The 19,195-nt window shown below is 39.1% G+C and overlaps 1 protein-coding gene across 1 annotated transcript; it reads right to left on the bottom strand.

Moving 5' to 3' along the window:
* Window positions 1–40: 40 nt before the first annotated feature.
* On the bottom strand, window positions 41–12,083 carry washc5 (WASH complex subunit 5). Its single transcript, XM_023964013.2, has 29 exons — window positions 11,997–12,083; window positions 10,949–11,206; window positions 10,623–10,768; window positions 9,955–10,039; window positions 9,312–9,412; window positions 8,977–9,169; window positions 8,735–8,887; window positions 8,519–8,632; window positions 7,103–7,274; window positions 6,764–6,891; window positions 6,353–6,482; window positions 6,113–6,225; window positions 5,731–5,897; window positions 5,195–5,270; window positions 4,952–5,062; window positions 4,548–4,688; window positions 3,957–4,037; window positions 3,742–3,843; window positions 2,718–2,897; window positions 2,469–2,593; window positions 2,189–2,351; window positions 1,978–2,080; window positions 1,812–1,891; window positions 1,628–1,731; window positions 1,278–1,407; window positions 1,091–1,187; window positions 830–983; window positions 666–753; window positions 41–521 (listed from the first exon to the last, which is right to left on the bottom strand). The coding sequence occupies exons 2-29, from the start codon at window positions 11,132–11,134 to the stop codon at window positions 465–467; spliced, it is 3,480 nt and encodes a 1,159-aa protein (XP_023819781.1). The 5' UTR covers window positions 11,135–11,206; window positions 11,997–12,083; the 3' UTR covers window positions 41–464.
* Window positions 12,084–19,195: the final 7,112 nt, after the last annotated feature.

Here is a 19,195-nt window from a genome sequence, read left to right as displayed (position 1 = left end):
AAAAGCCATCAAATAAATTCATAAAGAAAACAACGAGCAGTAAAGAATTATACTGTATTTATTGATAAACAATACCACAAAATATTAGTATGGAAATGTTTTTGATTGAGCATTAAATGTACAGTTTATTAATACAAAACTTTATTGTTCTAGAAAATGAAATATGAACTACTTCTTGAAGCTTTTTTACATTTGACATTGTGGCCTTTTCTGGTTGAAATAAAAATGTATTTTTAACAAAACACATTTTGTTATAACATTGCAGAAACAGATTATAAGGCTGGGCATGAAATGTATATGGGGGGAAAAAAAGCACATCCTAATTTCTGAACAATTAATTAGAGCAAAATGATTGTTGCTTCTACCACAAAAATCTTTGCCACTAGATCAAGACTAATATAAACAAAGAAAAGTACAGTACAAACAAAGACTGCATCTTCAGTTTGATGTCCTTGTCCGGGGGCTCACAAAATAGTTCTGAATTCGTCAAAAATGAAACTGGGTACATGAGCTTCAACCACCTTAAAACAGATAGATAATAAAAAGAAATGCATGTTAACAATCCTTCAAGTTTGTAAAAACAAGCTGTCTTAGCATGACATAGCAATTCTTTTTCTTCCAGATACCTTTAAAATAAACCACCTCTAAAGTAACTGTTTTCTTACCTTGCGTGACAGTTTTGTGTATTTTACATAGTCTTCAAGGAACATCAGGGCCCCCACAACATCAGAGGGCATTTCAGGGATTTTCTGGCTGTGACACCAGTAAAAGACAAATTTAAGAAAACTGCAAACAATGGGTTTGATCAAAATGTTAAACTTTTAGTTACCTTGTGCACTGCTCCATAACAGAGCGGATGAACTGTCCAAGCAGAGCAAGGAAGTGCTGTGTGTATCTGGAGTGGAACTGCTTGAGCAGGGTGAGCAGACCCAGCACTAGTGGGGGCCAGTCGACAGGATCGGTTGCTTTCTTGCAGGTCATTCCTTTTACACAGAGAAAATCCTTAACTTGGCGTGTACACAGAAAAAGTCACCACAGAAATTCACAGATTCCAATCCATCAAGCTAAGATAGCGAGAAGTGAAACGCACCTTGATTTTTGTTGTACTGAAGTTTAGGCAGCTGAGCAATGATAAACAGGAGGTTGATGATGGGGAAGTAAGGAAGACGCTTTGTGGTGATGTAAATCTGTTTGAACCAAAAAGAAATAAACATTGTTTACTGGTGAAATGTGGCATTTTTAACAGGCTAATTAAAATAAAATAAAACCTTGCAAACCTTGCTGAGCGGGTTATGAATTCCAGCAGCTTCTAGGTAGGCAGTGATCTCATACAATAGAGTGTTTTCTTCTTTAGGATAAGGGAGAGATGGATCCTGGTAGTGTGCTTCTATGTCTGCCAGAAGAGACCTAACAAGAAGAAGAGATCACAACAGGTGGCAAAATGTAGCCTTAAGCTCACAAAAACACAATATGCTATAGTAACAAATGTTATCAGTTGTTAGAAATGAATGTATTCTAAAAAAAAAAAAAAGTGAGAAACACCTCGTGAACTACATCTCTAGGTACATATTTTCCATACAAAACTGCATAAAAAGAGCCTGAATTTGGCAGAAAACACAACACTTACTTGTTGAGGTTTTCCAGGGCAGCTGCCAGGTGTTTGGAGTCAAACTTGCAGGAGAAGTTAAGCTCATTGGCAATCTGCTGTCTGAGAATCTGCATCTGACCGACCTACAACAAAGGGATGGAACATCATTTTCATGACGTGAGCAGATATATCGAAAAATAAAATCATAAATGTTTTGATTTACCTTCATGATGGCCTCCAGGTATGGACCCCAGATCTTCTGGGATTTGGCCACAGCACTCGTGTACGCTTTGCTGGCATTGGCTATATAGCCAAAATACACAATCAAATGATTAATACCAATACATGACTTTGGCTATACATTTTCATGAATGAGAACAAGAATTTACCGACGATGCCTTGGACTGGGTTGACTGCAGCCAGCACAGTTTTGAAGACTTCCACCAAGGCTTTGTCCTTCAGGATGCTCTTCTGAAGCATTGTCAGGAAGTTCTAGTGACACAAACAACGATTTGAAAAGAATTTTACAAAATAAAGTTCAACTTCCTCAATATTTTTCAATTCAGGGTGTTGTTTTATTCCACGGGAAGTAAAATCAACCTGAAGTTCTCTGACAATCATGAAGCACAGAAGTCGATCCAGTCCGTTGAGTCCAAATGTACCCAGAGTGTTCTGGATCTCAGAAAACAGCCTTTTGTTCGTCACCTCCTGGTGACTCTTCAAGTCGTACCAGGTGTTCAGCTGGTCGATGTAGCAGGTAACCCTGTGGAGAAAACCTGTTCATCTAGTTGCCTTTGGAGATGGCAAAAAGCTCATTTATCCACCTTCCACCACCTATTCCCTTGAGGCTACTCTATAGGGTTTCTCTGAGCGGACATACTTTGGATCTGTGATTCGCAAGATCTCTCTGCACAGACGGCCGATGAAAGTGGCAGATTCATCCACAGAGGGAAACTTAGGAATGGGGATGTGGGTGGATTGGTGCACACTCTGCCAGTCCTGGATCTGAATGGAGGAAGAAAGAAAAACTCCATTATCAATAAACGTCAGGATTTTTACATAATGATGGCAGATTTTGCCCACTTTGAACTGATCATTTATAAAAAAAAAGATAGCCGTTAAATCTGACCTTTGTCCTAAGGAAACTATTGCATTCCTGCTCCACATTGTAGTTGATGATGCGAGATACTTCTTCTTGCCAGATTTTAAGGCCATAGATGCTGACGTAGTCCTGGATGTACTCAAAGGACCTGTAGAAGCCATCCATGGTGGCTGCCATGTCCTTCAGCTTGGGCATGAGTTCGCTGGGCTGTAAAAGTTGACAGTTATGTCTAGAGTCAAACTAGGGTCAGCTCAAAGGGAATGAAAAACCAGATTGTAGATCTAAAAAAAAAAAAGAAACAGTTTTAACTGGGATGTATGAAAACTTTTGAAGAACACTATAACTGCGCTATACGTAACATCAGCGCCAACAGCATTCACTGTTTTGGAGTCCAAATGACATCACCATAACCTCTGTCACCTGATGTCAATCATGTCCTGTAGCCCATGGGCTCAAAGCCCCACCCCCACGTAAAATTAGGCCCCATACCGCGAGTGAAAAGTCTGAACTGAAACGGTAAATTAAGAACTGAAAAGAAAGAGTGAGAAAAACAAAACAACAAAGGTTCAAAATACAACACAGCAGCTGTTACTAACAAACAATATTTCTGTTATTTATGGTAACAGTTTAAGTTTATAGTTTTTTAATTTAAGTTCAAATAGATCATATTTTGTTCTTCAAAATGTCAATATTTCTTTCAAGATTAAAATACTATTATTTTTTTTCAAATTTACAATTTTATTTTTGAAATTTTCAATATTTCCTTCAAATACAATGTATACTTTAATTCACTTTAAGTTGATCCTGGTCTTACCTCATAGTTATACTCCTACATACATTTGCTCAAAAACAAAATACACAATTTGAGGGTTTTATTTCTTCCTGCAACTGCTTTTTTGTGCAGTCGGTTCTGGCTAGAACCTCAGAAAGTACGACAATAACAATAATCAGATTGTACGCACAAATAAATGTGTCAAAGGCATGAAAGTGAGACAGGAAATTGCCGTCAAAAAATAACAATGTGGTAGTATGAAAAGAGCAGATGTCTCACTTTAGCTTTAGGGTTGAAAATCAAGCCTTTGTGCAAAGCATAGGCGACCCTCTTCACCAGCTCCTTCCTGATGCCGTCCTCTAGAAGCTGCTTCGGATCCACCTGAAAAAAATAACACAATGTAAGAAATAATAATAATAATAGAGTTTGAACCGCCAAGAGGAAAAACATCTCCTCATAAAATGGTAAAATCAGGCTTTAAACAAAGCTTTTACCTTAATGATCCCCACTAATGTGGTTTTCATCATCAAGATCCCCTCAGTGAAAATGGAGATGTCATGTGTGAGCTTTGCCACCTGTGATCACGTGAGGAAGAAAGAAGTTTGTGCTCGAGAAAACAGAACAGAAATAACCAGGACAGCATGCAGTTCAATCAGTTTTTGCCGTTCATAAAAGAAAAGGTGGTAGCTGCAGGGTACTACTCTTAACTGTAGTTGCAAACATTTACCAAGCTGCTTTATTCTCAAATAAAAAGAATAGCAAGACAAAATCCATTTCAAATGAAGATTAAATGACATTTCCCTGGTTTGCACTCTAATTAAAGCCTGCTGGCACAATCCTTTCCCTCATAAAGCTTCTTTCTCATTTGTATTTTGCATCTGAAGCTGCAGGGGAGCCTGAAATCGACTCCGACTCTCATCCAGCAGATGACTCAACATCAAAAGAGAGCATCATACAGCCTCTTATCAACACCCTTAAGTTAATGTCACATTTAAAGGCTTCCTCTTCTTTCCTTTCCCTTTAGAGAGACATTCTGCAAACAGCAAAGCAGGAAATGAAGTTTAAACTACAGGCAGGTGATTTACTTCATAGCGAGCAGCCAGCTGGGAGTAATCCTTTAGTTTATCCTTGTCAAGCCGCGTGGGCACCTCCATGATGTCGTGGATCTGAAGTTTGATTATTTTGGCCAAAGATGTGAACATGCTCTCTGGGATTATTTGAAGCACCTAAAAGAAGAAAAAAAAATGAACAAAGGACAACAAATTTAATCTGATCCTAGTCGTTTTTTTAAAGTTAGGACAGGTCATAATAAGCAGATGAAAGGCATTGCATGTACAGAAAGACACCATGCAGCTAACATAATGAGAAGGTAAAACCATTTGAAGTACTCAGCCGTGAACATTTCTTTGGGATTACATTTTCAAAATTCAAGGCTTCAGAAATAATGAACACTGCTTCTGCAATAGAACCTATAAACAGAAAGAAGTACCTTTCTGACATAAGCCACCAGCTCTCCAGAATAAAACTGAGACACACTCAGCAGGTCAGCGCTGTTGGCCTGGTTGATCCGCAGCAATGGGAGATCCAACGCAGATGCCAGCTGGACAAACACCCACACCATTAGTGGTTTTTGGAATATCCACACCATTTTCCACAATTTTAGACTTCATAAAGTCTGTTTTAATGAAGAGTGTGCACATGTGCATGCGTGTTTCACATAAAAAACTCTGACCTTCAGAAATGTGGCTCTCAGCTTTGTGACCATGGACGGGTTCACTCTGATGCTCTCCTGCATAATGGATGTAAAGCTGCAGAAAAAGCACACACATCATTCATAAAATCTGTCATGAACATATACAGAAGAGCTCAGTTAGACTTAGAACTGCAACACTGCAAACCGTTTGATGGCTGGAGAGTGTAGAAGAGGAGCAGGAAGTGTGGAGAATTATATTCTGTATATATATATTTATTGGAAATGAGGCCTAAAGAAAGATCAGAAATGTTTATGGATGTAGTGAAAGACGAGATAAAGTCAGTTCCTAAAGAAGAAAAGGATGCAGATGACATAAAAACGAAAGCAGATGTTTGTGGAGGAGGAACTTCTGATGAAACATACAGGAAAGAGTCACTGCTTTCTTTTGATGACACAAAAACACAGACTGTCTGAAGTGAATGAAAAAACAAAAACTCCTTTAAGACGTGTACACTTTCCTCTCCTTCTCCATCAGGCCGCATTCTAAACTCATCAGATGCAGCAGACTGACCCACCTGTCAATGATCTGCCACGCGTAGGACAGGTCTCCAACGATCTGCATGGTGATGAGGACTTCCTCTTTGATGTTGATGGTGCGGATCATGTGGTGGAGGAACTTTCTGGTGTCTGCCAAAAACTGGCACACCTGCAAGTTGGACTCCAGCTGGTGGAATTCCTGGACCTGAATTCAGAAGAGGGAAACCTTCTGATGATGGTTCTTTCTATTATCGTTTAGATTACTGCACGAAAGCTCTTCAAAAGACCAAGTTCACGGAACATTACAGGAGCAGAACTCCAACTGGGATATGTTTGGAAGCATTGCTTTGACTTATTAGTTCTACATGAGACCAAGTAGATAAGATAGGACTAACACACTGATGTGCTCATCTCTCTCACCTCAATGAGAGCCTGTATCAGCTGAACAGTCTTCCTCCCAGCAGCCGTGGAGTCTTCGTAGTTCAAAGACTCAATCTGCTTTGAGATTTCCCGAAACCACGCCTGCAGGTTCTCTGCAAAGAATGGCAAAGGAATGTAAAACACAGAAATAAGGACCATCAGGATCCATGTGTGGCTTGGGGCTTCAGGGATTCAACTAATGCGGAGCTGTCACTGAGTCCAGACATGAAAGTAGCTCACCGTTCTTCTCCACCCTCGTGAGAGGTTTGACGCCAGAGAAGACTTCGGCCAGCTCCATCATTCTCTCAGATCCCTCTTTTTTGTAGTTTTCCCACTTGATCTGTTTCTCTGACAGCATCTGCTTGAACATCTGGAAAGGGGGGGGGGGGGGGGGTGGCGGCACATATGCTTATGACAAAGGGTTCGTCAGCTGAGATGTGTAATTAGTCAGAACATTAATTTTGCTTCTTTTTCTACGGAGAATCCGGCGAGCCATATGCTACCTCACTGTAAGGGATTTGGCTACGACGCCAGACGGCTCTAACAGGAACCAGACTGATCAATTTCAGCATTGGCTCCCCACTTTAGCTTAAAAAAGGGAAGTTAGAGTCTCTTCCATTGGTCACATAGTGAGATTTCCACGGATCTCACCTCCTTAAGTGTGAACTCAAACTGAGCGGTGTCCAGCAGCAGTTGGAACAGAGTCTTTGGATTGTACTTGGAGTCGTTCAGCACTTGGTCTTTGATCTGACGAAGGCGCTTGTTGTTTGGGTCGTAGGCTGAAAAGCACAAATCAGGATTTAGTGGCAAAAACAATGACTTCTCTAAATTATTATTTATCATAAATGTATCAGGGGGAAAAGATCAAGTCTCAGAAAGTATAAGAAAGTGCATCTCCTTGACTTTAAATCTTCTAAAATATAAAAAGAAATTGTTTCTCCCCCGACATATCTTCTTGTTTTTTGGCTCCTATCTGCTCTTGATTCACACCTGACTCTGCAGAATGCAGCATCAGCCAGCGAATGGCGACATTGCAGTCTCTCAGAGAGTTGAGCAGTTTGGGAATGTTGTCCAAGATGATCTCCTCCCTGAGGAAACCTTCCTTCAGCAGCTGCTGCACCTGAGGCCTTAGGCTCTCCATGCTGGCTGCATATCGAGAAGCCTGCACAGAGGGAATGTGGAAAAAGTTCATCCTTAAAGACCCCCTCTGATCATCCTTTAAGCCATTTTAAAATCATTCCCGGCGGTCTTTTGATTATGATTATGCCGCTTTTGGCCCAAATCAAATAAACTTGTGTTACATAGTTTGTGCAGAGCAGCAGTAGTTCATTAGACATTCATCTCTGAGTTGTGGGCAGGACTGTGGGTGCAAAGCAACCTCATCCCCCCTTTTCCCTATTGCGGAGCGGAGCAGGGAGCATATGGGCCACACAGCGTATTTTCTACGTCACCAATACAATCTTTTTTAAAACAGCATTTTTTCATCTGCTCCTGATTCACAATGATTTGAATAAAGAAATATTCAGAAATAGTATTTTGAGCTTCGTTCTCTTTATATATGTCCTCTATCGTAAAAAAAAAAAATGCAACAACAACTTGTTAAAGACACCAAAAACACAGTTTTCATTGGAGTGAGTCCTTAACCGGAGCAAATTTTAGGAGAACAGAAATGGCCACACCTGAAAGAAGAAAGAAGATCTTTATTAATTTGGCATGAGGCCGCTTTGCAGGGACCTGTAAAGCTGTATTTGGCAACACACATTCAAGCGGCCACTTCCGATGAAAAGTTTGTGTAATCGCGCATGAATGTTCATTTTGGGCTTCTATGTTTAAAACTCAAGCGCTCAAGTTTTTACAAGTGTTTTCAGGCTCTACGTACGAAACGCGGGGCCACTGAACTCAAGTTGAAAGTGAAATCAGGTCGAACTTTGACCAATCGGGGTCTTGGTTCTGGTAATGGCGTATAGATGGCATCCCTGTTTATTCACAGAAGCGCCAACCGTTTGAAAATCAAACATGAAGGAGAAATTAAAAACAGCAGAAAATCTATGACACCAAGTCCTTCATATATCGGAATAGAGCAGTGAAAGACAAAGGCAGGAGTAAGATTAGCGAGATTTGCACCACTTGGACATTTCGCACCAAGCCTCTTCCATCTGTAGGTGGCGGACATGCGCTAGTAAACAGGAGAAAAAGAAAAACAAGAAGAGGATCCTCCCTTCTTGTCCAGTGTGATCACCATGGGCTTTACGTGCATTCAAGGATGAGCTAATAGCGAGTGCATAAACGTGCATCAAATGCCCAGTGTGTACGAAGCTTCACTCCCACTTAACTAACTTTAGAAAGGCACAAATACTGAAAAAGGCGCTACAAACTCTGAGAAAGGGGCTAAAGGATTTGTTATACCTGCTCCTTGATGTTAGCAGCGTCCAGTGTGTAGTTGAGAGCTGTCTTAGCAGCTTTGTATGGTTCCCAGGCCTCTATCAGATTCACAGTGATCCCCATGTAGATGCTGATCACCTACACACCCGACAACATGGAGAGTGGATGATAACAATGAAGCCTTCACTTTTCCAGAAAGAAAAAAACACGTGTTTTATCTAGTGACTCGGTTCCCGTTACCCAGTTATCAGGGAAATACTTGTCTACAATCTCCCTCATCTTGGCCTGCTGTGTCTGCAAGATGGAGGGGTAGAAGAACAGGCACACGTACAGCATGGCTGCCTGGTTAGCCAGAGCTGTGCTGCGATGCTCAGGAAGAGGATAGGCAGACACCTGAGGGGTACAAACAACACGGCGAGAGTCAACACCCAACCGGACATCAAAGAGTCAGCAAAAGGACAAATAGAGTCAGCATTTCTCACCTGGTTGTAGATGTCGTCTGAGCGCAGCCTCCCAATGACCATGCTGATGAAAGTGGTGCTGATGGGAACCCTCTGGAAGTAGCTCTCGGGGTAGTTGGCGGGCCGTTTGGCACCAGGTTGGCTGGAGAAGCCGGTGCTGCGCAGGAGCTTGCAGATGTCATCGAGGTTGGAGTCACCTGATGAGCGTGCGGCACTACAAACCCCGCCCCCAAAAAAAGTCACAAGCAGATAAACGTGATCAGAGTTTGAGGTCTGTGTGCAGCGGTGACCGTTCCGGCTCAGACAGAGAGCAGTGAGTTGGTGAGATTGTGTCTATGAGCGGCTGTGTGGGTCACCTGTATCTGTAATAGGAAACCAGCATCCTCTCCCTGACCTCTCCTTCGATTTTCTGGTCGATAACCAGCAACATGACGCCGTACAGATACAGAGCTTCACACTGAGAGAAAAAGAAAGCCCCTGAAATCAGCTGCACTGCTTCATTGAAACCCCAACGCCACACTTTTACTTTTATCCACTGTTTAAATCTAATTTCCCCAAGTGAGCTAGAATTATTGTTGAAAATGTTTATGCTGTTTGCAGTAATAAAAAAAAGAATAGATGGAAAACTCTTTTGCACAAGACAATTAATGTGTGGTTTTGTCAAAAGAAATTTCAAAAGTTAACGTAATAATTGATCAAATCTCAAACTTTTTAAATGTCAGGAATCTTATTCCCTTCATGACTTGTTGCAGAATAAGACGGTTTGGCAGCCTTGCACAATAATCCACTGTTAGCCTGTTCCTAAACTTGTAATTTACTTACCGGTACATAATAATCCTTTTTATTGTTTTAGACTACTTTTATTAGCTAGAATTAACCACTTTTTGGAAGCTGCCACGTGTAGTTTTCTCTTTCTGTAAATTGTACTGATAAAATTGAATTTTATGAATGTATTTAAAATGGAAATTGAAGGATCTTTCCCCTCTATCATGAACTTACCAGGAGCTGTTTCCCATCCTCATTTAGAAGCACCGTCTCCAGGGTCTGCTGAATGTAAACGCCCTCATGAAGGTCATCCAGATACCTGAAAGTGAAAAAAAGAAAGCATTTCAAACACATTTTGCTAATTCCTCTTTTCTTTAAGATAATTGCAGTTTTTTGGCTAACACTTTATTATTTTGTTTCAAATCTAAATGCTTTTCAACATCTAGTTAGTGGGATTTGATGCAGCAGGTTGTGAGGATTTAATGACTCAAATGCATTCCTTTTTTTTCAATTTGGTACAAAAATATTTTGCATATATTATATATATCATTATTTCAAGTATTTGTTTATTTAGACATAAATTGGAGTTCCAGCTCATCAAACCCACAAAAACAGAATTTCAAAAAATTTGAATACTGTGGAGAAATCTGTCCAAATTCTGCAGGGCTTGAATGTTTTAAACTGAGTTTACTAAATCAACTAAACAATATTACAGATCAAAAATATTTTAAAAAACTTACCATCACAAGTGTATTTAAGAAAAAAGTTGAATAAAGTGACTTACCGGTAGGTTTTATCAACTATGTTTTGTTATTCAACTGAACAAATTTCAGACCTGATAAAAGAATTTCATTTATATAATCATCTTAAAGTGAACCGGACTGCAGCTTCAGATGCTGTACCTGTTCAGATCCACAATATACTTGTGGACGCTCTCAAAAGCCAGATAGAATCTTGACAGAATCTCAATGTTGTTTTCTCTGAACTCCTCATCCAAGTCCTGAAGCTCCGGTTTGGCTTCCAGTTTACCCTCATAATACTCTGGACCCTGAAGACACATTGGTAAAGGAAATGGATGTCATGTACGTGATTGTTCATTTTTAAGATGATGTAGAAAAAGAAGACGACACAGGAAAATCTTTTAATCAAGGAAACCTATTTTGGTTTTTACTAAAATCAGACTTTTTTATCTAAGTACTTCAGAAGCCGTTCCAAGTGTTGTTTTCACCTTAAAATAGCTGAAGTCACAGATGATGTCCCCATATTTCTGCTGGTCACTTTTGTCCTTGAGCCTAAAAACTGTGGGGATGAAGTCAGACAGACGCAGGAGCTCTGCAATAATTGCATTCCCTCTGGAAACTATCCTCAGGACGGCTTGGCCACAGAGGTTATTCTCCGCCAGGAAGTCCACCATAGCAGCCAAATGCAGATCACAGAAGCCGCCAGCAACTCTATTCGGTTTCTAAAGATAAAATTCCAGGTTATCCTGTAAAGAAAAAATTAAAAAAAGGATAGCATTTAACACAAAAGCCGCCTGTAAACAACACAGAAAATACGCATTTTTCTTTTTTTAAAACTAACCGTTTAGGATTAATGGATTTATAAAATCTTCATACTTGTAGAGAATTTAAGAGGTAACCATCAGACCCAATGAGTTCATTGAGAAAAGTAGAGTTATTACAAAATAAAGCTTTAAAAAAATAAGCAGTAAGGATGACTTAAAGAGAAGGGGAGAAAACACTGCTTCATAAAGGAAATCATACAAACAGGATAATGAATTCATGTAAAATATGAAGAAAAAAAATAACGTTTTCTCCACAATAAAAGCATAAAAACAAATATGTATTTGCTCTTTAATGTAAGGAGTCATAATCCTGAGAGGCTTTTTTAAAGAAATATTTTCTTTTGTTTTGGAAATATACCAGCTAACCTATACAAACCTGTAACTAATGATCAAATAAAATAAATATATTAAAATGCATGTCAGGACGCTTCAAAATAAAATAAATGTATCACATATTAAATATATCATAAAACCTACGTTAAGGAATGTGAGAAGGTTGCTTTTAAAGACAATATGCACCATCTGTTACTTCAGCCTGGATGATGCTAACGTTAGCATGTTGCACACTTTTTGTTCTAATAAGGCGTTATATCGCGCCAAACGGATAAATATCTGCAAAGATGCACACTTATGACTAAGAGGTATGTTTAGTTTTATGTGTCGAACTAACTGTAATCTCCCTATGGTGGAAATTGTGGCCAAAAGTGCTCACCTTTTTGGAGCTCCCCTTCCCTGTTTACTTCCTCATGACCCGTCACATGACTGCGCTGCTGGGTGCGTTAGATTTCTATTACTCAGTTTGCCGGAGAAAAATGTGAGAACGAGTTCACTATTTCAGAGATTATTCCGTTTTTTTTAAGTCTTAGATATATTTATCATGATGTGATCAACTTCAAACTATCCTTTACATTTTTAAGCTTCTTAAAATGAAAAGTTATTTCACAAAATACACTTTTTTTTGTCTCCGCATTAGTTCAGATTCCTGCTGTTCCTTTTGTATGTCTCTAGGTGGCGACAAAGATCCACTAAATCCTCAGATTTTTCCTGCTGTCGCTTCCTTTCTACCAACTCAAAATTGAGGACTCATCACTTTGATACAGTAAAGACAAACTACATTTATGATTCAGACACAATCTAAAAATAAAATGATTAAAATACGTTTCCTTCATCATGGAAATAAAACTCACATTATTGCTGAGTATCTGGGACTTTTTGTCCCATCAACAAATGTGTTTCTATCATTGACTGTATACATGTATGTAGTGTGTACATGTGCATATTCCACCAAAATCTCTATTCAACAAAATAACACACATACACAAAGCAATACAAAGTAATACAACTACAATGAAAGTCCTAATAACAATGACTATAATAATATGTGAATAATAATTATTATTTTCACATAATTATAACATTAATAATAATACAATTCCTAATAAAATTCCATTGCATTTTCTTTTACAAAGTAATGGAAAAAATGTAAACATAGGCCTAATATATATATATATATATATATATATATATATATATATATATATATATATATATATATATATATATATATATATATATATATATATATATATATATAATGCCACACATAATTGAATGAGGTAATAGACTGTTTTTGGCAATTCTCATACACAAACTACATCGGTCTTAGAGATTATCATGTTGCCCTCAATCAAGTTGTTTTTTTCTTCGTCCCATGTTGTATGCCAGCAGGGCATGTCACGTCCTGAAAACAATTTTTTTTGCCTTCTCCCCACCCTTCTCCCGCTAGATAAGGACACCAGGTTTGTGGTTTAAATGAAATTTAGGAAACCTGTTAGAAAATCTATTCTAACTTGGTCAAACAAACGCATGTAAACACACTCATTGACAAAAGATTGGGTGCACAAATAATTAACTTTACCCATAAATACTTCAGTCTGTCACTCTGTGTCCATCCTGTCTGCATGGCGGTCTCCTTCGATTGCGCCTCTCATCTCTAATGTCACCTTCAGGCACCGATTGAACTGGACTTTTATTGCTCAATAAGTCTCACCTGAAGGCATTCTCTTCCTTTAAGCAGAACGTCCCGAAGGATAAAAACGGTTGCATGGTGACAGCTGTTTGTTTGACCTGCTCCCTCACTGTGCACCAGAGCAAGGTTTAAACTCAGCTAAATCAAAGATGACATCTTTGTGCCAAAATGGCTTTGCAAACTTCACAACACAACTTTATATCATATTAGCTGCGTTTAATTTCTGATGTTCAGAGGATTCATCCCTTTTATTCTATACAATACAGACCCACCTTTTTAATTTCCCTTTTAGTTGATTTTAACTGCTAATTTATTCCATTTGTTTTAGTATAGGCTATTTTATGTATTGATTTTCATTTTATGCATCTTATTGTCAATTTTATGTTTTTATATACATCTTATGTCTTTAATTCCGCGGTCGACCCATCATCGTAAGATTGCAGGTTCGATTCCCGCCTTGCACGCCCATGTGTCGAAATGTCCTTGGGCAAGACACTGAACCCCACCTTGCCTCTGGTGGAAGGTTGGCGCCAGTGTTCGGCAGCGGAGCCGCCATCAGTGTGTGAATGTGTGTGTGAATGTGTGTGTGCATGGGTGAATGGGACTGTGACTGTAAAGTGCTTTGGGCCTTCGTAAGAAGGTAGAAAGCGCTATATAAGTATACGCCATTTACCATTTACCATTTAATTTTAGTATCTTGTCATGATTTTAGCCCCAGTATTTCTTGTGGGGATTTTTTCCTCCAGGGCTTGCAGGCTTGGTCGGTGGTTGTTGCTGCAGTTGTCGCCCTTGCTGGGACAGCTGGAGTTTAACTTTGCAGCCTCACGGCTGTGAAGTGGGCCCCGTTGTTGTCCCAGTCTGGGTTGGCACTGTGGCGATGCTCCCATGGCCAAGCGGCTCCTGGTATGAAGAGATTCCCAAATACTGTTTCCTCACAGCAGAGCCAAGCCTTACTTGTTTGTTTATTTCTTTATTTATTTTTTGTTTTTTTATTTTTACAGTTACATTGTCATTATTTATTGTACGTGGGGGCCATGGGTCATATGTTTTAACAGAGAGGAGAAGGAAGGGTGAAGGGTGGGTTGGGTTTTTACTGTAATATTGAGTGTTTTCTGTTTTTAATGTTAAAGCGCTTCGAGCTGCGCAAATGCATGAGAAGCATCATTTCATAAATAAAGTTTGATTGGATTTGATTTACAAACTTGAGTATTAGGATTTGGTAATGCAGTGTGGATAACAGTGAGGTAAAGGAGGAACAGACAAAGATAGATGCACATTTAGAGTCATGGCTTGGTTTCTTATTGACCTCCCCGTCCACAGAGCGTACACTTTGTCCCTGAGGTCACAGGATTTATTACCTGTTTTCCATCAACACTGAGGTCACAGTCTCGGGGCAGCTGGGTCAGCAATGTGGGCTTCGTCCTAGCTCAGAGAAAGGTTTTCACTAATAATAAACTTTCTTCATTGATCCAAATGCACCCTTTAGGTTTCCACTTTCTGATTTTGAGTGTGAAACATCTCCAAAAAAAATCTATATTCTTAATAAGGTGTTTGGCCGAAGGACTACAACCTCTGCACCATAAAATCTGTTTAACAGGAAGATAGTTTGCCATATTAAAACCCTGAAGATTTCAAAGGAGCATCCGAACACACAAAGTTGTGTGCATATGTGTGTGTGTGTGTGTCTCCTTGGGCCCTTTCAGTAACAGCAGCTTGACTCCATTCAGCTTGACTTGTGATTAAACCTTCTCATGGCTGCAGCTTTCACACCTCTGTGCTCTGTGTGAGGTGATTAAAGAGCTTTCAATTTGCAGTCCAGTCCCGCTGCTCTTCTCCCTTCATTGATCTCTTTCGGGCCCTAAAAGCGAGAACCCATTCTCATGCAGAAAAGACAGGATGCCCCCATGGATGTCTCCATGTCAGCACACATTAACAGTCTTTTCCCCAACCCAAGTAGCTGCCTTGTGCTTGTAGAGTTTAATCGTGATCGTGTGACAGCTTGATTGTGTCTATCTCTAACAAAAAAAAAAAATGCATATAGAAATTTTGTATAAACTGACATCATTTTCTAGATCTGTAAACAATCTGCATTCGGCACAAATTTCAAAGTCATAAAAACTGAATATTTAAGGCAAATTTGTTGCCTAAAGCGATAGAGGCCGTTTAAAAATGTATCGAAAAAGCTGTACATTTTTTCTAATGCAGTTGAAATGCAAACATAACTCAAACACACACAGCACTGAAACACAAAAAGGCCACAAAAATGTTTATAACATTGACAGTAAAAGGTGTCAAAACATTCCCCTCTATGCACAAAAGGGTAACAAGTGGTTTAATACCAAACAGCAAAGGTCGACTTTGGTGATGCTCAGATATCAGATCGGATGGAGCAGCAGATGTCTTTTTATTGCAAGTCATTACTGCTGTCTTAGTTATTAGCATATAAATGGTTTTTGCCTGCAGAGACCTGAAAGTTGTTGTACGTGTAATTGAACCTGATGTCTTCTCTGTGATGGACGTCTTCCAGGACACACACACGCACCCATGCACGCACAGGCCAAAAAGCTGAACACATGGAGCACAAAAGCCACACATGTTCATCACTGAAGAGAACGCAAGTCTTCTGCCCCTCTATTTGATCAAATGTGAGTCAAATACTTTCTAACCTTAACACCACAACTTCAGTTTGACTGTAACTTTGATTTTTATGCAATGAACCGACAGTTTTTACACCAAAAATCACAAACTGTCACTTATTTTTTCTTATCTCCTGAGGATGTAGTCAAACCAATGTAAATACTCCTCACATACACATCAGTGCTTTAAGTTTCTTTTTTTTTAAACATCAAATTGTTATTTTTCCTCTTTAACTTGTAAAATAAATGCCTACACAGAGATAACAAGATAAGATAAGCACCACATTTAGATGAAAATTAACTGGAATTCATCTGTTATCATAAATGTGATGAAATAGTGTCAAAGATGAACAAATTAACCAACTAATTTATGTCCTCAAACCGTTTCAGACACAAATACATAATAATTTGATTATAAAAAACTGCATCCAGTGATCAATTCATACTGATTTGCAGAAATGAATGTAGTTTTCAATCTGAATGTGGCATCCAAGTCTGAAAGAAATTAAAGAGATATTTCATTTAGCTGCTGAGAGAAATTATTTTGCTTGAAGTGAGAGAAGTCTTTAAAAAAAAAGCATCTGGCTGGGAATTCTGTGAACACATTTGATCAGATGCCACTTAATATTTTACAACAAACCCTCATGAGTTTTGTAGATCAGGGAAAGTTTGAAAAGAACAGAATGCCAGGGTAAACATGACTTGTTTGACAAGACAATCTCCACAGACATGACAAAGAAGGCCAAATTCTCTCGGTTTTTGTAGTTTATTTTTGTTAAAAAACCAATAGGATTGTCTCCTGAACTATGACTAGTCCATGTATCTAAATTTAACCTAAAAAACGAGTTTTATAAATACAAAATTGTTTTTATCTGTTACATATGTGTGTTTATTCACATTTAATTGAGGTTTTGTGGTTGCCAAGCAGTTGCTTAATCAGTTTTTGCTGTTACCATGGTAACTCCAAGCTTTTGTCTGGTATGCCTCTGTGCAGTTATGCTGCTAAAGTTCCCAGCAGTGTGTTTGGGCAACAACTGATAATACATTAAAAAAAAGTTGTCAATTGTTTTGTGTTAATTTTAAAAACATGAAATCTCAAATATTTGTAGCTTAGGAGGAAAAAAAGTCAACGTTCTTCACCGGGCCCCTCTAAACCCTCACCGACAGCTTTCTTCCTGAGATGAAGACGATCCAGCAGCATGTGAGCTTTCACTCAAAGCTTTGAGGGTAATCCTGCTGGCCTTCACTGCATCAACACACACAAGACGTTTGTCACACGAAACCTTCATTTTAATGTTTGCCTTGATAGGTTCAGATGCAATTTTTGCATTACCGCGTCAACACAGATGGATGAGGCATCGCACCAAGGCTGTCACTGTGAGTCAGGAGGGACGCTTAAATTATCACTTCCAAGGCTGCGCTCTACATCAAAGAGGCACACACATACAGGCAGGATTCACACAATTATCCTTGATGCAAAAAAATTAAATAATTCCCCAAAGTGTACTAGGTCTATGGACAAATAATTAAATGCTATCAAAATTTACTCAGAAGGAAATAATGCATCTCTATTAAGGTATTTCGTTGCTTGGCAGGCTGATTTGCAAGGCCGGCTGGGAAAACTATGACCTGTATTCATGCAAATTAGATACTGGCATGGTTGCACGTAGTACACAGTGGGGAGCGCTGCCCTCGCTCAGTCATTCTCCTGCTCTAAATCTGGCCAGTACTCATCCCCACAAACCCAGTGCATCAGCCTGGAGATGGCATCTCCACAGCCTCGTTAAGCTGAGTCTGATTTCCAGACAAAAAGTTTTTTTTCTACCCCCTCAGGCATTCACTTGTCTGTATTTTTGTTGACTTGTCTTTCATCTCACTGGCTCTGAAGAACAGCAGTCAGTTCACAGATGTACCAAAATACTTTTAGACTGTGAAAGAAAAAGGGGAAAAGACGCTGTTTTGCAGGAATAGATCTTCTAAAAAAGCTCAAACAAAGATGATTTGGCTGATGGAGGATAACGTCTGATCATTGCAATCCATCACTCCAACATTGCCTTATTGTGGATGAAGAGATGAAAAAGAGATGAGAAAGCATGCAGTGTACAGTAAACGTTGATGAGGGGAGTCAGAAATTGGAAATGCAGGAGTGGCGAGGCAGACAGCAAGTAAAGAGTGATGTGTAGGCCACCGTTTCCCTCTCTGTTATTGATCTGAGGCTGTGCACGCAGGCAGCCTTGCATCTTAACATTCTTCTTCCTTTACTTTTATTAACAAAGTCTTGAGATGCATGAATCCCAAACACATCCTATGACTGCAGACTGTGAAGGCTGCAGGAAAACCGAAGCAAGCGCTGTTGTGTCATTTCTTTGCTGTCTTGTTGCATTTACACTTAAGTCAGATGTGCTGAAGTCAGAAAAAGACCAGATGGTAGACAGGAAAAGAATTGTGCTGTCAATTCTTATAAAGAACAAAATCTTTTGCATTTGTTCTGCTGCCTTATGTTGTTCTCCTGAAACAACTGGAAAAATAAAACAAACTTAGATGCATTTCTGAAAATGATGTAGGTCTTGATATTTACAGACACAGAAAGCAACAAGTTTCCTCCTATGTGGGAACACTGAAAAGGTTTCTGTGGTCCAATGACCTAAAGAGCACAAAGGCTGTGGAAACATCACAATCTTTATCTCGACCTATATCAAAGCTCAATATTTAAAGATTTGATTCACAGCAGAAATGAGCTATGTGCCCAATGATTTTTCTTCTTTCTGTTTTCATCTGTTTAATTTGTTGCTTTTCAACCCTGAAGCAGAGGATCAACAGATGGATGCAGTGATAAAGCAGGCGTTAAGTGTCCAGCTCAAAGGCACTTCTACTCAATGACTTCATCCTAGAGAAAGAAAAAACTCAAAGGGTACAGGTAGACTCATGTTTCAGCAAATATTGTTGGTCTCTGTGCTACAGGAATGAAGTTTTGACCGAACACTGAATCTGAAGCACACTTTGGATTCTCATGGTTCCTTTATCCACAGGAGTTATGACAAAGTAATAAACCTGCTCTTTTACCTTGAATCTGTGATGTTCACTTTTGATGATTTATGCTCAACCATGTAGATGTTTGATTTGACCACCTGGTTAGTAAATTATTTTCCAAATACAAAGAAAAAAAGTTTTTGATTACCCTGCAGTGACTTTTACCAAATTAAATGCACAAACTACGTTTCTGTAGAAACTATTAAAACATTTGAC

The sequence above is a fragment of the Oryzias latipes genome, chromosome 16, assembly GCF_053564925.1.
Source record: "Oryzias latipes strain Hd-rR chromosome 16, Olatipes_Hd-rR_3.1".
Lineage (NCBI taxonomy): Eukaryota > Metazoa > Chordata > Actinopteri > Beloniformes > Adrianichthyidae > Oryzias > Oryzias latipes.
Note: the sequence above shows the minus strand (reverse complement) of the source record. Positions and strands in the feature narration are given on the sequence as shown.

Excerpts from the sequence above, each read along its gene's own strand:
- washc5 (XM_023964013.2), bottom strand. The coding sequence starts at position 11,134 with ATGGTGGACTTCCTGGCGGAGAATAACCTCTGTGGCCAAGCCGTCCTG. Across the intron at positions 9,170-9,311 it reads GTTTCCTATTACAGATACAG|TGCCGCACGCTCATCAGGTG; the intron begins GTGACCCACACA and ends CGGGGTTTGTAG. Across the intron at positions 6,892-7,102 it reads GCTGCATTCTGCAGAGTCAG|CCTACGACCCAAACAACAAG; the intron begins GTGTGAATCAAG and ends TGTGCTTTTCAG.